Source organism: Sorex araneus, chromosome 2 (genome assembly GCF_027595985.1).
Source record: "Sorex araneus isolate mSorAra2 chromosome 2, mSorAra2.pri, whole genome shotgun sequence".
NCBI classification, from domain to species: domain Eukaryota; kingdom Metazoa; phylum Chordata; class Mammalia; order Eulipotyphla; family Soricidae; genus Sorex; species Sorex araneus.
The window spans coordinates 132,465,806-132,483,204 of NC_073303.1; the positions used below are offsets into that span (position 1 = coordinate 132,465,806).

Consider the following 17,399-nt stretch of genomic DNA (forward strand, 5'->3'; position numbering starts at 1 on the left):
TTTTTTTTTTTGTTTTTATGTTGCGTGGTTCCTGTTTCAGGAGCAATTGTGTTTGCCTCTCCACATTCTAGAAGAGAAAGGGCTGAGCCGGGTCGCGGCCACCGTCCAGGCCCTCCTGGAGCTGGCTCCGCCCAAGCCGCAGCCGTCTGCAGTGTAAGGACTCCGGGCCTCGGTGTGGGCCTGGCCAGGCAAGGAACGGGACCACGTGATTGCTGCTGTCAGCCGTCGCCTGGCCAGGCTCTGGGAGCGCTTAGGAGGGACTGTTCCATGATTCCTAACGGGAACGCTCTGCTTTGTTTCTCCATTTTAGGGGAGGGTATGTCCATTTCCACTGAACTGCTTATGAAGACACGGTTGGTTTTCACACTTGCCTCTTATTTATGTCATTACTGAGGACTCAGCACCAGAGCCTGACCTGGCTTGTATTTTCCTAGAGGTTTTGTTTTTTCCCACAAATCAGAATGATAAATATTTCCAGAAGGATATTTAGTTCTGTTGAAGGCACAGACATTGTCATCCTTACCTATTTCCTATACCTCTGGGAATCCTCCTTGCTTCTAAATTTTGGAGCCATTCGAAACTCCAGGAGCTTTTGTACAAATACCGTGGGCATCCCGTGGGCAAGAGAGCATCAAGGTTGCCGCTGTTCCCCGTCTCGAGAGCAGACCACTCTCAGAGCTAGCTGTCTGCTCCGGGAGCTCAGTGTCACGCTGCTTTGGAGCCACATTGCAAACCGAGAGCACTTAGGGTTACTTGGACTGTTTTGTCCAAGGCAAAACAAAATTGCCGTATAAGGCCCAGATTCTCTCTAGTCAGTATGACGGTTGTATCATCTGTTACCTCCGTTATCACACTCCACACAGATTCCAGATTGTTAGGCCAGTATCAGCTTTGCACTGACCTTTCTGAGCATCCCTGGATATGCAGGGCACACACATGTCCGCTTCCCAACTATCAGATTATGAGGAACCAAGGAGAAGCCACAGTTCTTAAATTTCCTTCAGTAACTGCCAGATCCTGCAACTATGTCCAGGCAGTTGTGGTGTCTTGAAAAGAGCTCGGCCTCATTTAGCTCACCCAGTCCCTTTCCGGCCCACCCCGACATCCTCTGCTCAGTGGAGTGGGTGGCAGGGCCTCAGGCTTGTGCTTCAAATATCCTAAAGGTGAAGCCACTTGCATCCTTTTTCCCACTTCAGTTGTGGTTGTCATGTTATCTATTAGTATTCGTTGCCTTTGTAATCCAAGTAAATGTCTTAAATGAAGAGTCTAGTCTGCTCTCTTTTTTTTTTTTGCTTTTTGGGTCACACCCAGCGATGCACAGGGGTCATTCCTGACTCTGCACTCAGAAATTACCCCTGGCAGTGCTCAGGAGACCATATAGGATGTGCAAGGCAAACGCCCTACCCGCTGTGCTGTTGCTCCAACCCCAAGTCTACATATTTTTCTGTTAATTGTTCTGGATTTCCTTTACCAGTTACATGCATTTGAGTAAAATCTTCTCTTGTATGTAAATGCAATCTGAAAGTAACCTTGCATAAAATCATACTGAGTTTCTGAACAAAACAGTGTTTTGTTTTTTCCTTGTCTCCACAGGGAAATAGTTCATGTGGACCTTACTGCTATGTCATGTTTATATTTATAGGCCACGAAATATTTCTGCTCAAAGCCCAGCCCTTCAGGGCCTCCCAGAGCAGAAGTCAAGTCTCTCTTAAGATCTTGAGCCTGTTCTGTCCTATTTGTAGCTCCAAATACATCCATCAGTCATATGACTTACTTAGGATTTAGCTGTGTATATTTTTAAACTTTACGTATTTTTACTTCTGATTTTGACCAGGTTAACAACATTAAATCTAGGACAGTCTCCAAAATATAAAGCCACTTAAGACTCAGCAAAGGACAGTACTGTTTGTCATATTTTACTCAAGAAATGGTCCTAGAAGATCTGCATAATAACAACACTGGAATATGTACAACTTACATTCTCATAGGAATGAATAGAAATTTCAAGTACATTTCAGATTTTACACGTAACATGAAACCTTACTAATGCATTTTGATTGAACTCATTCAAGTACATATGCCCGGAGTGTTAGGGGAGATTTTGTGTGCTTTTAATATTGAATGAGACAAATATCAAAGAAAAAGAATTTCCTTTTCCATCTTAAGATGCAAGCACAAACCATAATGTTTTTGTTGGAAGAATTTTGTATGCAGTGTTTGATATATCTTTTTGAGGTAGAAAGAGAATTTCAGTTTAACATTTATTTAGCCCTGCTGGACTCCAGTGTGAGACAGAGATGACTGTGGAACAGTTCCACCCGATCCTTTCTGACCTCTGCCTTCAACAGCAAGCTCCCCTATGCCAACACACAGAAGAGGAAACGGCTGAGTGTCCGCCAGCCGTCAGCAGTCTCCATGCCCGAGCCGCCAGCCCCTAGGCTGCTCAACATGCCCTCTTCTGAGCAGAGTGTTCGCAACAGCTGCGGGAGGGAGCAAGGCTGGAGGCTTGTAGCCAAGCACTTTTCTTCACAGCCTTTAAAACAGAGCCTTAAGTTTCATTAAGTCGGATTTTTCTTACTAAAACCCAGCAGTGACTAATTATGTATGACTATGTGATGAACTTTTAAAAGTTAAGCGCTTAAATGTTTATAGAAATGAAGGAAAACATGGATATTTAGGAACCTTTTTATATACATATTGCAGTGAGATGGTTTACAGCAGATTTTATTTCTGAAAATGTTGTAAACATGTAATTAAAATATTTTGTAAAACATTGTCCTATATTTGTCTGTAAATATAATGTCTAAGTTCTAAGTATAAATATGTCAATATCATGTATGTTATTAAATTGCCTGTATGCCACCTTACACATTGACATTCAAATAAAAGCCAACACTTTAAAAGTATGAAATTCAAGCTGGTTTGAAACTGTCTATACCTAAAGCCTGGTTTCCGGGAGAGAAATGTACGAGTTTATGGGCCAGGAAGAAAACTGAAGCCATAGAACACCTGCAGGCACATGGGAGGCCCCCGGGCAATCCCTGCCATGGCATCCCTGCCACCCCCATAAAAGATGAAAGAGGGACCATGGAAATAGCCCTTGGTGGCTGGGGTGTGTGCTGCACGCATGGTGCCCTGAATCGGATCCCTGGCACCATGTGTTGCTACAGGTGTAGTCCCGTACTTAAACTAGTATCCCACACTAATACTTAGACCTAGGCTGACCTAGGCTAAGTATTACCAGGAATAACCCCCATCACCCCTGAGCGCTGCCTGGGAGGCCCCTTCTCAAAAAGCAAAACAAATTCCCTAAAGAAGCACCAGTAGAATCCGGAGCCTATAACAGACCCTGTAGAGTAAAAATGACTGTGAGGAGTGGAGCTGTCAGTATTGCTCTAGTTTGGAGCCAGCAGGACTGAGGTTTGATGCATGAGATGAATACACAGCGTACCTCAGACACTGCCAGCCGGGGTCAGTCGAGCACGCTGTAGCATCCCACGGCCGTTCTGATCAAGGCAAGACGTGCCCTGTGGAAACATTCTTAGAGGAAGAGAAAGAATGACTTCTGCGTGTCCAGTAATGTGAAGTAGGTGTAGACACCAGCGCCTCCCAAAAGGATTTCCAGACAGTCCTGAGTCATCCCGTGTTTCTCTTTACACTTTGTAACATACTTATGTCTCACTTTGTGTTTATAATGTATAATCCTGCCAGTTTCCCAGAAAGGAAATTGATGCGGCTTAGAATAAAATATGTACCATGCATTTCATGTGCTGCCCCAGCCTTCTCAAAACACTACAGTGATGCCATCAAAGTGGTGGGCCCAGGCCACAGAGACGGCCGGATGCCCCCTCTATCCCTGGCCGCACAGTCTCCCTGAACAAAGAAACATGCTGACCCCAAAACCAAATTAATGAAAGATGTGCAGGAACTTCCAGTAGAGTTTATGGTAGACACTTTAAACATTAACATACACTACTATTGATCACCTGACTTGCTCATAAAAGAGTTCATTTCACTACTGAAGAATAAAATAAGAGAGACGTTCCAGAAATCACTGGTGGGTTTTTTCTGTTTGTTTTGTTTTGTTTTTTTGGTCTGGTCTGGCCTGGTTTGGTTTGGAAGCCATATCCAGCAGTACTCAGGACTTACTCCTTGCTCTGTGTAAAGGATCACTCTGGTCTCAGGGGGACCAGATGCAGTGCTGGAGATGGATCAGCCACAGTTAGCAAGGAAGTACTCACCCTACCCTCTGCACTACCTCTCTGGCTCCATCACTGGCATTTTAATGCATCACTATAAGCCCATGACCATTTTTCCTAATGAATAAAAGCAAGAGGTATCCTCACAAGACCACAAGACTTCTAGAAACATTTCTTCCTGACAAGTTTATTTCAAAGTATGAAGCCCTAAATCATAATGTTAATTCAGGGTTTGGAAACACGGAATAGGTGAAATGAATTTATCAGACCTCATCTGGGAATGCCCAAACACAGAACACCCTGCGGGCAAGCTGTGGGGACAGCGTTCCTCCCTCTGGAGGAAGAGACAGGAGAGAGCTCTTGGGCATTATTTCTTGCCTTTTCTCTTGTCCTTCTCTTTGCCTTTACCCTTTTTTTGATCCTTCGTATCCACTCCTTTCCGAGGCAATCTGAATGTACCAATTTCCCTCCGGACCATGGTGCCTCGCCACCAGGCTTGAAGCTGGAAGAGAAAAGGAGTAAATTTAAATATGCCTGACAGACTGCTTTCTTGCCACATGTGGTGACTTTTTTGGTAAAGTGATGTTTGCATGAAGGGCCTGGAGATGGAGCCACAGCCAAGTGTCTGCCAGACAGCAGTGCCCCTGCTGTGCAGGACCCAGAGCCGTGCTCAGTTCAGACAGGGAATTGATGGAGTCCAGATTAGGCCAAGCTGCTCTTCACTTCCAGATTCTAGCTTCTTTATGCCATGTGCTTTTGAAGCACCAGGTTACCCAGATCTAACAGGAATTTGATTCAAAATAGATGTCAGTGGGGCTGAAGTCATGGTACATCGGGTAGGGCATTTGCTTTGCTCATGGCTGACTTGGGTTCAATCTCTGGCATCCCATAAGGTCCCCATGCACCAACATAAATGATTCCTCAGTGCAGAGCCAGGAGGACCCCCTGAGCATCACCGGTTGTGGCCCATAATGCAAAAACAAAGAAGTGGGGAATGTAGTTATCTGGACCTGGGATAAAAGCATGCAAGATAAAAGCATGTACCAGAGGGTACAGTAAGGAGGGTACTTAACTTGTGTGTACCCTCGAAGGGTTCAACACCCTGCACTTTGTATGATCCCCAGACTCCCACCAGGAGGGATCCCTGAGCACCAAGCCAAAAATCAGTGAGTTCTTAATTCAGGATTCACTGAGCAGAGCCAGGTTAGCCCAAAAACAAAATAAGCAGTATTTTGTTTTTGAGCTAACAGTAAAGAGTGTGCAGATAGTCCAGTGGGTCTCTGGGTACATGCTGTTCCTTTGGTGACACATTACTCTCTTGAAAGCATGTAGAGAGCACCACAGAGAATCTTAGTTATTAGACAACCATTCTGAAATACAGTTGAGTTACGTTGAAATCAAAGACATCACAATGGGATCAGTTCCACACATGAAATGAAAGTGAAGTGGGCTTCATCTTGTTCTTACATTTTTGCTTCATCAAGGAATTCCTTCAAGGAATTTTGTTTTAGGATTATTACTAGGATATTCTGTTACGAGAAAGTGTTTCTCCTAATGGAATACTTAGATTAGATACCTGTTTGGTTTGGTCTGGTCTGGTTTAAACTTTGGGGGGGGAGGGCAGTGTAGAGCTGTGAAATTCTTTTTTACAGAACTATAATTGACATATAACACTATATTAGTTCCAGGTATACAGCAGTGGGTAGGGCACTTGCCTTGCATATGGCCAACCCAAGTTCCATATTTGGCCCCCCCAAGCACTGCCAGGAGTTATCTCTGAGCAGAGAGCCAGGACTAAGCCACGGGCACCACTGAATGTGGCCAGAAACTAACAAATACACTCATTGCAAAATGATCTAGAAGTACAGAACATTCATCACACCTAGTACAAATTTCCTTGGGATGACTCAGTTGTGCTCCTCCAGCAACTTTCAAACAATAGTGACAGAAAACCTTCCTTTAGTCCACCCTTAAGAAATATGCCACACTACAGTTTGGACAGCGAGGCACAGGGCGCTAGTTTCACTTAAGCTGGTGCCACTTTTCCTGGACGTGTTGCACTGCTGTCCGGACTCTGACCTTCCAGCCCCATCATCACTAGTATATACAAACTCACAGAAACGAAATTTCCCCCTAAACTGCTACTTCTTATCCTTCGTCTTCTGGAAAAACAATGCTCATGAGAACCTAGCAGACTGATTCTAAGAAAATAGAGAATTAAGAACAACCCCTGGGGCTGGAGGGCTTAAGGCCCAGGGTTGAAGATGTGTCCTTGCTGGAGCTGCTGGAATGAGAGCTTTTTCTGTGTGAGGCTGCCACTGCCACTGCCACAGGCCACTGCCACAGGCCAGACCCAGCAGCCTGCAGGTCAGGACCCCTGTGAATGCCTGGCACCCAGCTGGCCCTGCTCAGCCCTCGATCTCTCTGAGTCTGACCGTCAAGTCAGAGGCTGCTCTTAGGAGCCACCATTGCTGTCCCTGTGAAGGGTCCTGGTGCCCAGCTTGGCTCCACCCCACCCCACCCTTGAACTCACCATTGTGTTGGGACTTCACATCTTCACTCTCACAGAGAGTACACACTGACATCCTAACTAGCCTCTAGCCCCACAATACACAAAACAAATTGTGCAGCTACAGCTAAGAAGACAGGCAGGCATGGCATCGGGTGGCCTTGGATCCTGGTTCCCGGGCACAGTGACCAGGCCCTGGAAGCACAGGGTGCAGAGTAGCTACACTCCACTCCGCAGCCCCACGTCTTTTCCTCTTTCCATAACTCACCATAAACAAGGACATCTTAACTTGGCTCCTGTCCACACAAAAACACAAGCAACAACTCCAAACTGCAATAGTCACAGTGGTAAAGCAACACAGAAAAACAGCCGGGTTTAGTGAGTGAAGAACTAGCCTGGTTGACCAGACCAGTAAGGAGCTATATAACCTCTCTGATAAGCTAAGATAAACAAATGGAACTATATTAAACTAAGAAGTTTCTGCATCTCAAAAGAAACAGCGACCAAGATACAAAGACATCCCATAGAATGGGAGAAATTTACCCAATACCCATCTGCTCAGGGGTTAACATCCAAGTTATATAAGGCACTGGAAGACTTTTTACAAGAAAAAAATCCAATCCCATCAAAAAATGGGGAGAAGGGGCTGGAGTGATAGCACAGCGGGTAGGGCGTTTGCCTTGCACGCGGCCGACCCGGGTTCGAATCCCAGCATCCCATATGGTCCCCTGAGCATCGCCAGGGGTAATTCCTGAGTGCATGAGCCAGGAATGACCCCTGTGCATTGCCGGGTGTGACCCAAAAAAAGCAAAAAAAAAAAAATGGGGAGAAGAAAATAAATAGAAACTTCCTTGAAGAAATACAAATGACACATGAAAAAATGCTCCAAATCGCTAATCCTAAGGGAGATGCAAATCTAAACAACAATGAGATACCATCTCATACCACACAGACTGGCACACATCCAAAAGAACAAGAGCAACCAGTACTGGTGTGAATGTGGGGAGAAAGGGACTCTTTCCTTGGTGGGAATACCAACTGGTCCAGCCTTTTGGGAAAATAATATGGGCATTCCTCAAAAAACTAAATTGAACTTCCAAATGACCCAGCAATACCACTTCTGGAATATACCCTGGGGGGCCCAAAAACACACAGCAGAAAAGTAATCTGCACTCCTATGTTCACTGCAGCACTATTCACCATAGCCGGAATCTAAAAACAACCCAAGTGCCTGAGGCTAGATGACCAGATAAAGAAACTATGGTTCAACTACACAATGGAATATTAATGCAGCCACCAGGAAAAATGAATTTATGAAATTCGTATATAAATGGATGGACATGGAGAGTATTTTCACGATCACGAAATCCCATTAATCACCGATTTCTCTGGCGGGCTCAGTAACATCTCATTTCGTCCTTTCCCTGAGATCTTAGAAGTCTGTCTCGACTCGGCCCTCCCAACGATGTAGCACTGGGGGCTCTTTCAAGGTCAGGGGAATGAGATCCAGCTTGTTACTGGATTTAGCATATGAATACACCATGGGAAGCTTGCAAGGATGTCCCATGTGGGCAGGAAACTCAGAAGCTTGCCAGTTTCTCCCAGAGGGAGAAGTAGGCTACAAGATATCTGCTTCTGAGAGCTTGCTTTTAAGTCTCTCTCTGGATGTTGGCCACTGATGGGATTACACACACCTGGGTTCCTCTACCAGCTCCCTCCTGCATGAGGCCTGGCTGAATGTGTGGAGAGGGGCCTCGAGCATGGCTGTGGCTAGGTTCCGGTGGTCCTTGGCTGCCGGAAGCTCGGCTCAGGGTGGGGAGGGAAGCTGGAGCCCATCCCATCCTAGGGGCCCCGGGGAAGACAGCCAGGCGTGCGGGCAAGAGACTCTCTGGAGAGACTCTCTGGAGACTATTATGCTGAGTTAAAATGAGTCAGAGGGAGAAGAGCAGATAGATTGACTGAACTCCTTTGTGGAATACAAAAAAACAGTAGGAACTAATACCCAAGGCCAGTAGAAACATGGGCCAGGAGAAATGGTCCACGGTAGGAAGCCTGCAGGCCAGCCTTCAGCTTGCTGCTCCTCCATCCAGGTGGGGGCCTTACCTGACATCACAGCCCCTCCCTTCTGGCCAGGTGCCAGCAGCTTCCACACCTGACCTGCGCATATACATGGGCCCACCACAGCTCCTGAAGTGACAGATCTACTCAACCAAGGGCACGCTGCTCAGTTACTTCCTGTCATCTGGTGGAGATGGCAGAGAAAACAGAAACCTCAGCCTCAGCGTCTCTCAGGGGCCTAAGACTAAGACTCACCCCAACCAGCAAGAACTCGAGAAAACCAAGGGGGAAAACACACAGACGCCCACCAAGGTCGGTGCTTGAAAACAATATCCCCAGAGACATAAGCAGCAGCAGTGAATTCTCAGTGTTTTTAGACACCATGGACACCATGGTGAGTGTGTTTAATACACTCAAAGAAATGATGGCACAAGGAGAACAGTTGAAATGTAAAAATTACCGCAATCAGAAATGAAAAACATGTAGGTGATATAAAAAGAAACATCAACTCTGAATAGCAGAATAACAGAAGCTGAGCAGAAGATCAAGGTACCCCAGATGTGGAGGAAACGGCTGGGAAACAGCAGGAGGTAGGACACAGTCTGAGAGCAACAGACGCATGACGGAGATCATGGGCGAGCTCCAGAGGAACACGAGAATCATGGAGTCCTAGAGAAGGAAGGCTAGTGTGTGAGGAAATGCGGGTTAAGGGATGATACTAGATCGGCAACAGGAACTCCCAGAGTCGAGGGCCATAGACACCGAGACCCACGAGGCCTGCAGGACCCCAGTGGAAACACACTTAACAGGAAACTAGATTCCCGGTGGACTCAGAACGACACAGAGGAACAGAGCAGAGTGATCTCCCTCCCGGGCGGATACAGAGAACCCTGGAGAGTAACCACAGCCCGAAGGAACAGAAACGAAGGGCAGGGACTGGTACTTCTCGGGCTGGAGCCCTACTGCTGCAGTGGGCAGGGTGTCTGCCTTGCACACAGCCAACCCGGGTTCGACCCCCAGCATCCCATATGGTTCCCAAGCACTACCAGGAGTGATTTCTGAACACAGAGCCAGGAGTAACCTGTGAGCATCACTGGGTGTGACCCCCGCACCCCCCCCCCCCGATAAAGGTATTTTTAAATTTGACCTAAAGATATGAGTTTCTGTCACTGCTGCTGGGGGCACACGTGGTGGTGTGCTCAGGGATTACTCCTAGCTCTGCACTCAAGGATCATCCTGGTGTGGTCAGGGGACCATATGTGGTGCTGCATTCGAGTCCACATTGGCTGCATGCATGGCAAGCACCCTTCAGGCGCCACTATCTTTTTGGCCCCTGTGGTGCAAATTCTGTATTTTGCTTTCACTTTTAGCAACGTTTCTCATTTCTCCCTCTTCCTTTTTCCCCACCTCCCAGATTTAGAGTTTGGAGCACGTCCTTTTCCCGTATCACAAATTGGATAGGCAGATCCAACAATAACAAGCCCTGTGCCCATCGCAGAGCTCCCGACTCGAGAACAAACTTGGTAGCCCTCAGTGTCTGGGCCACTGTGGCAGTCAAGAGACCCCAAGCTGCAGAAAGTTAGAAATGCTTACCTTTATGATGCTCTTTAATTCCAAAGCTTCCTTTTCTCGTTTCTTCCTATATGTCTCCTTTTCTAGACGATCTTCAATAATAACCTGTTCGTACTCTCTTATCTTTGATAAGAAGACAGTCACATGTTAGTGTTCGCTTGGCTAGGCTGTGGCTCAGCCATGCAGTTGTTAATATAAAATTATGAAGCACCCGGGGGTATGGTGCCGCCAGCAGGTCAACCCATACTTGCAGGACAAGTGCATCAGCAGCCTGATGGTGCCTTCAGGCTTCCTGATACCCCAAAATTGTTGCTGTGCCTTTGGCCAGACCCCAACCACTTGGGGCCAAGTTTACCAAGAAATTAAACAGCCAGAAGTTAGGTATGTGCGAGCCACACCCACAAACCACCTCCAGCTCAGCTGTACAAGCTCATTTATTGGCCTTATTTTGAGACCCATAAATCTCGAAAGAGATCAAAAGCCGCAGTTAGGGCCGGCCACGGGAGCAAGCAGGCATGCCCTGCAGGGCATATGCCCACAGTTTATTTCTCTGCAAAAGATGAAAACAAGGGCCATGATCCAGAGACACACAAAAGAAAACTGAACTGAGCAGCTCGCTGCAGAGATGCCTCTGGACTTTAAGCCAGGCTGACTTCACTGGGTGCCTCTGACGGGGCAGGCATCGTCCCTCCCTCCACCAGCCCCTTAAAAAAACCCTGGCAGGCACACAGGTTCAGTGACAGCAAACTCCAGGCCTCAAGGGATAGGGGATTGGCCATTCCTTCTCATTTCCCTGTCCCCAAGGGACCCTGGAGGTCACGACCACAAACTGTCTCTGGCTGCTGCTACTTAAGCTTCCTAACAGTCATGATCCAGAGACATACAGAAGAATCTCTGAACCGAGCAGCTCGCTGCAGAGATTTCTCCAGACCCTAATTATCTAAAATTTTAGGGCTGGAGTGATAGTACAGCAGGTAGGGCGTTTGCCTTGCACGTGGCTGACCTGGGTTTGATTCCCAGCATCCCATATGGTCTCCTGAGCATCACCAGGAGTAATTTCTTTGTGCATGTGCCAAGAGTGACCCCCGTGCATCGCCGGGTGTGACCCAAAAAGCAAAAAAAAAAATTAAAAGTTTAGAATTACAGGAGCAGGCAGCCGCTCTTGCAGTCCTGCAGCATCTTATGCTGTTCATAACAAGCAATACAAAAGAGAGTGTGGGAGATACCGCCTGCTGAAGAGGCAGGGGGAGAGGTGGGATGGGGGAGGGGATACTGAGGACCTTGTTGGTAGGAGATGTGCACTGGTGGAGTTTGGGTAATCAATCATTGTATGACTGAAACTCAAACAGGAAAGCTTTGTAACTATCTCACGATGATAAAAAATATAATAATAATAATTTTAAAATTATAAACATGCCAAATCTTAAACCAAAGGAAACTTTACTGGATCACTATGTGGCAAATATTCACATACTAACTTTATCATTATTCCCAACTCTTTTTTCAGTTTGAATAATTCAAATATACTTTAAAAATCTTTCCTGGGGTCCAAAGAGCTAGTACAGTGGGTAGGTTGCTTGCCTTGTATGTGGCCAACCTGGGTTTGATCCCCAGCACTACATATGGACCCCAAGCACTGCAAGTAGCAACACCTGAACACAACTGGCCATGGCCAAAAGCCGAGGTAACTCTCATGGGTCAGAGAGACAGCTCAACCAGCTGGGCGCATGCAGAAGCTCAGGCATCACCCCCAGCACGCCAGGAGCCCCTGAGCACCACCGAATGTGGCCCAATTAAGAAAAACTCAGAAGTGTTTAACAAATCATTTCCAAATTGTCTTCAGCATTCATAAAATATACATAATAGTCTTATCTCAAGGGCTTGTCATGGTTAAATAAAACATGAAATGCCAGAGAAGCCCTGAAGACAACAGGTGTAACAGAAGTCATCAACCCCATTGCGATGGAGCCCCCGGCCCGGACACAGTGCTACCCTGTGGCCCGCACATCCACGCACCGTCTTTGCCAGCTCCTGCAGGTGCATTAAGTCAGTGGCTTTTGCCACTTTGAGCGCATTGAGTTCGTTCTGTTTGGTTTCCGTGTCCTTATCAAATTTCTCCATCCAGAACTCCAGTTTATCCTCAAGTGTCTATTTGGGAAGAACATTAAAACATAACTTCCAACAGATGCAAAACAGTATCTGCTGGGTGGAGTCACCAATATTCCTGGTACAGAAGCAAACAGAAGGCGCCTAGAGTGACAGCAGTCAGAATCATGGGTGCCTCTGGGGAGGGCTGGTGCAGTGACGGGGACCCCAGGCACGCCTGGGAAACTGTTCTGTACTCTGATTGAGGTGCTGGTTACTGAGCTAAATAAACACATATTAGGCCCTATTATTTTTGTTTTGGTTTGCTTTGGGGCTGTACTTGCTGGTGTTTTCAAGGAATAAAACTGGCTTTGCACTCAGGGATCACTCTTGGTGAGGTTCCAGGGACCATTTAGTATGCTGGGGACCAAACCTGGGTTGGCTGTGTGCAAGGCAAGCACCCACTGTACTATCTCTCAAGCCCCTATTCTTCCCGCTTTCCCTTTATTTAAACAATGTGCTCTACAAACTTGTTCATGTGTTACAAGCATTCGATATTCCAGCACCAATCCCATCTACCAGTATGACTTTCCCTCCACCCTTGTCCCCATTTCCCCAACCACTGCCCAAGCCTGCCCCCTTAGCAAGCACAAAATAGTTTCATTTAAATTGTTTGTTACAACTGAATGGCTAGTGGGAATATAAAAAAATACTTCAATAAAAGAAAATTTATGAAAATTGCTATATCTTACCATAGGGTCATTAAGTCCTTGTCTGAAGGTTTGCTAAGCTGCTGTTGCTAGTTGAGCCTTCTGTGTGAATGTTTTGTTTATTGGGCTTAGTTGGCTTCTCTGTTACTTTCCCATTTAATCTGTGTGCTCCTACTGGGCTGTCAGTATTAGAGAATTTGGAGGTGTCCCTCTAGAAAGTCCAGGGTACTTAGCTGGGCCATGAGTTTAGATGATGGCAGCTGTGGGATCTGAGTGTGGCTGTAGGTGATTCCAGAAATGGGGAAGTTGGGGGAGGCTTCCCATCACCATTCTGAGGAGAGCCCAGAGCTCTCCACCTGAAGACCTGGAATTTTTAGCAGTTGCAGTCTCTTGAGAGCTCAGTGGCGAGGCAATGGCACCAGGCCAGCCCCTCTTCCTGAGGTATGTACTACTCCCAGCCCTGTACTCAGAGCTATTTCCTAGAGGAACATCTGTGGTATCAGGAATGAGACTGAAAGCAATGTCTTACCTCTGTCCTATCTCTCTAGCCCAGTGGGCATGTTATTAATTGAAATTCCAGGGCTGAGAATAGAGTGCCACAAACTGAGCACATGCTCTGCGTGCAGAAGGACCCACGTCAATCCCTGGTACCAGATACTCCCTGAAGCACCAGGAGGCAAGCATTAAGCCAGAAGTAACCCCTGAGCACTGCTAGGTGTGGCACACAAGCAAATAAAAAACACAAGGGGAAGAGAGTTCCCAGGTACCTGGGGAGGGAAGAGGTGGTGGGAGGAAATGAATAAAGATACGTAGAAAATGGTGAGGGGGTGAGGCCAGAGCCATTTGCCTTGCCTGCCACAGACCCAGGTTTGATCCCTGGCACCCCAGAAGGTCCTCTGAGCCAACCAGCAGTGACCCCTGAGCAGGGTCAGGAGTAAGCCTTGAGCACTGCCAGGTGTCACCCAAATAAGTTTTTAAAAAGAAAAGAAAAAAAATTAGGAAGACTGAAAAAAAAAAAAAGAAAATTAGGAAGACTGTAAGTTGTATGGATGTGGTGTTTGGTAGGCTGCTAAACAGCGGCCAAGAAGGAAGCAGTGACGTCAAACTTCTAAAGGAAAACAAAGGTGATCTAAGATTCTGTACCTAGTCTGGCATTCAATTGCGGCAGAGAGACCTCCTCCAAGAGCTGCTGAGGCCAGGGCTGTGGCACCGACGGGAGAACACTGCCACGGGCACATGTGGCCCAAGTGTTGTCCCTGCTGTGTTAGGGCCCTCAGCACTACTGTTTGTGGCCCTCGCTGCCACAAAGACTATTCAAATGTCATTTAGCAAAACGAAAGCAAATATAGACATATATATATATATATATATATATATATATATATATATATATATATATATTTGGCTTTTTGGGCCACAGCTGGCTATGCTCAGGATTGCTCCTGGCTCTGGACTCAGGAATCCCTCCAGGAGGTGCTCAGGAGTGCTGAGGATTGAACCTGAGTCAGCCATAGGGAAGGCCAATGGCCGACTGCTGGCCTCAGTTCCCTCATCGGGAGACGAACAGGGATTCCAACCTGGAGTATAGAAGAGGCTTCTCTCCCTGGCCCCACAGGCCCCTACTCTTCTAGGGGTAGCTCCAGTGACCCCAAGCCCCCAGCACTGCAGGACCCAAGCACTGAACCCACCCAGACCAGCTAGCCCAGGGGAATGGCTCCTGGGGCCCCTGAGCACTGCTGGAGAGACACCCTGCAAAATCTAAAATCAACAGTACAATTAAGGACACCTCAAAGTTCATGCCTGTATACATGGCAATGTAAATTAAAAATACTAAAAACAGTTATCAAGAATTATAAAATGTGTGTCTTTCTTGAAAAATTGTTATTTGGGGGAAAATATCCCCTTGGCTAAGAATATTATTATTGTAATTTTGAAATTAAATAAATTTGGGCTGGAGAGATAGTTGCAGCAGGTCAGGGGCTTGTCTTGCATGCAGCTGACCTGGTTTGATCCTCAGTATCCTATATGGCCCCGGGAGCCTGCCAGGAGTGATCCCTGAGCACAGAGCCAGGAGCAAGCCCTGTGCACTGCTGGGTGTGATGCCCAAACAAACAAAATTCAATATTTAAATTTTAAATTATGACTATGAAGAAATATAAAAACAAAACAGTTTATTAGAAAAGGCTAAATGATAAAGGCAGGAGACAGAAGTGTACCTGTACTCAGATTACAGCTTCATATTGATTCACATGGAGAACTGCAAACGAAATAAGGGGCCTTACCTCATTCGTCTCATATAATGAGACCTCATTCCTCTCATATAATGAGAGAATTATAGTTGGTTTTCTTCCTTTGGAAAAATAAAACTGGTATTTTGCTGACCTTGAGATTAACGTTAAGATCCAAGAGACTTGGTGACCCACCTGCTGTCGCCTCCTCAGGAATACCTCAATCTCCTGATGAATCCGGTTCTCATCTTCAGTTTTCTGCCTCACTTTCTGTGAAAATAAACTTGGATCAGGACGTCTTCCCAGCAGGTGTCACTGGACAGGGGCCGGCCAGGACCCCAGCAAGCCCAGGCACTGCCCCGGCCTTGAGCTAGGGACCCGCCCCAGGAGAGAGGAGCGAGAGGCTGCCGCTGCCCTCTGTGACAGACTCGCCCACCTGAGGCTTGTGGGCTGACAGGAGGCCACACCTGGCAGTGGGCTTTCAGACAGAGAGGGGACCCCAGGGAATGCACCCCCTCCCCAGGCCCCTTCCCGTCTGGCCTCAGTGTAGCCCTCGTTTCTTTCTCTGGCTCCTTCTCATTGTGATTCTTCTCAACTAGAATGAAGCTCAGCTAGCTATAGTTTTTGCTTTTCCGTCTGGGACCACAGTGGTGGGACTCAGGGCGAGGTACTCGGAGGTCACTTGTGGTGGTGCTTGGAGACTGTGCAGTCCTGGAATTGGACTCAGGCCTCCCAAACACCCAGTACTCTGGGCCATCATCCTGCCTCCAGATAGTGTGGTTTTGGCTTTGAGGCCACCTCCAGTGGTACTCAGGGATCACTCCTGGGACTCAGGGGACCATATATGGTGCCGGGGATCAAACCCAGGTGGGCCACATACAAGGCAAGTGGCTTGTCACTGTCCTTTCCCTATGGCCCAGTACTGTGTTTCTAAACGAAGTGATGCCAGGTGGCAGCTGGGGGAGCAGCAAAGCCATAGTTACCGAGTATCCTGCTTTGCCCTTGATCAGGAGAAATGGGAAATGGTCTTATCCAGCCAAGGAAGACCACAGAAACAGTACAGCCGATTTTCAGAATGGAAGAAACGGCTCCCAAGAATCCCTTCTTGCTCACTCTCAATCTGTTTTCCATGTGCTCAAAGGCTAAGGGCCGCAGGGAAGAAACAGCAGCAAGGAAACTCCCCTGTTGGCTGCAGCAGTATTGGGAAGGGCAGCCAAATACTACCTAAAGGGGCTTCTCAGAGTGCTGGGGCCCAGGGGCCATCCCCAGGGGCCCCACAGGCAGGCGCGGGGCCTCTTGCTGCCGGGTCTGTGCTCTGAGCCTCCCGACCCCAACCGTACAGGCCACCTCTATCTCCTCCAGCATGAGCTCCTCAGCCTTGCTGCATTTCTTCACTGTCTGGGAAACCTGCAGCTCAGTGTTCATCTTCAGGTAGCGGTTCTCCATGCTGGTTTTTGCCTTCATCTCTTGCAGCTGGTCCTTGAGGTGAGCGATATATTCATTCTGACTCTGCAAGGATAGTCAGGGTGCTACGCTGAAAGCCCCTTCTGCCTCTGCCTGCCACCGCAGCGGCTTAATACTTACCTCTGGACTAATGAGATACACCAACACAGGACTGGGTCATTTTTCTGCCATGTCAGGAAAACTGGCCAATGATTACAGACAGAACAAATGAAACATGAAACGGAGATCATTACGAGGATGATGAGATTCCGTCCCCAGCATGCACAAGATTCCCTGCCCCCCGGGCTTCCCCTCGCTTCTCATTCTGAGAGAGACACCAGACTCTGTGATGGAAGGTCCTGACTTTCCCACTCAGCCAGGGAAACTCTGAGTCTTGGAAATCAGCATCTTCCCCTCTGAGATGGCTCAGCAAGAGACTCAGGGAATTAACCGAGATCTCCTTTGCTCCTTGCGATGCCCTCTAGGAATTCCATCTGTTCCCAAAGAAAATCCTGGGACTTGATAAGGACCGACCGTCCTGACAAAAGGAACTTGAGGAATGCCACTTACTCTGTCTTACTAGATCTAAAGAGCT

At 47.3% G+C, this 17,399-nt stretch overlaps 2 protein-coding genes across 6 annotated transcripts in view; one reads left to right on the forward strand and one right to left on the reverse strand.

Annotated features, from left to right (window-relative positions):
• LRCH3 (leucine rich repeats and calponin homology domain containing 3) overlaps positions 1-2,434 on the forward strand; it is a 124,060-nt gene extending 121,626 nt beyond the window's left edge. The window contains exon 20 of the mRNA XM_055129756.1: positions 41-2,434. Coding sequence (XP_054985731.1) covers positions 41-157 — 117 coding nt within the window. The 3' untranslated portion in view covers positions 158-2,434. The remainder of the gene's footprint in view (positions 1-40) is intronic.
• IQCG (IQ motif containing G) overlaps positions 1-17,399 on the reverse strand; it is a 53,940-nt gene that overhangs the window by 7,118 nt on the left and 29,423 nt on the right. For 2 of the 5 annotated variants that reach the window (XM_055129766.1, XM_004618737.2), the window contains 5 exons: positions 16,709-16,870; positions 15,557-15,631; positions 12,355-12,486; positions 10,360-10,461; positions 2,498-4,701 (listed from right to left, as the gene is read on the reverse strand). In XM_055129766.1, the coding sequence (XP_054985741.1) occupies positions 4,567-4,701; positions 10,360-10,461; positions 12,355-12,486; positions 15,557-15,631; positions 16,709-16,870 (606 nt within the window). In that variant the 3' untranslated portion in view covers positions 2,498-4,566. Of the gene's footprint in view, positions 1-2,497; positions 4,702-10,359; positions 10,462-12,354; positions 12,487-15,556; positions 15,632-16,708; positions 16,871-17,399 lie in introns of those variants that run through there. The other 3 variants (XR_008628717.1, XM_055129768.1, XM_055129767.1) reach the window with 3 other exon arrangements.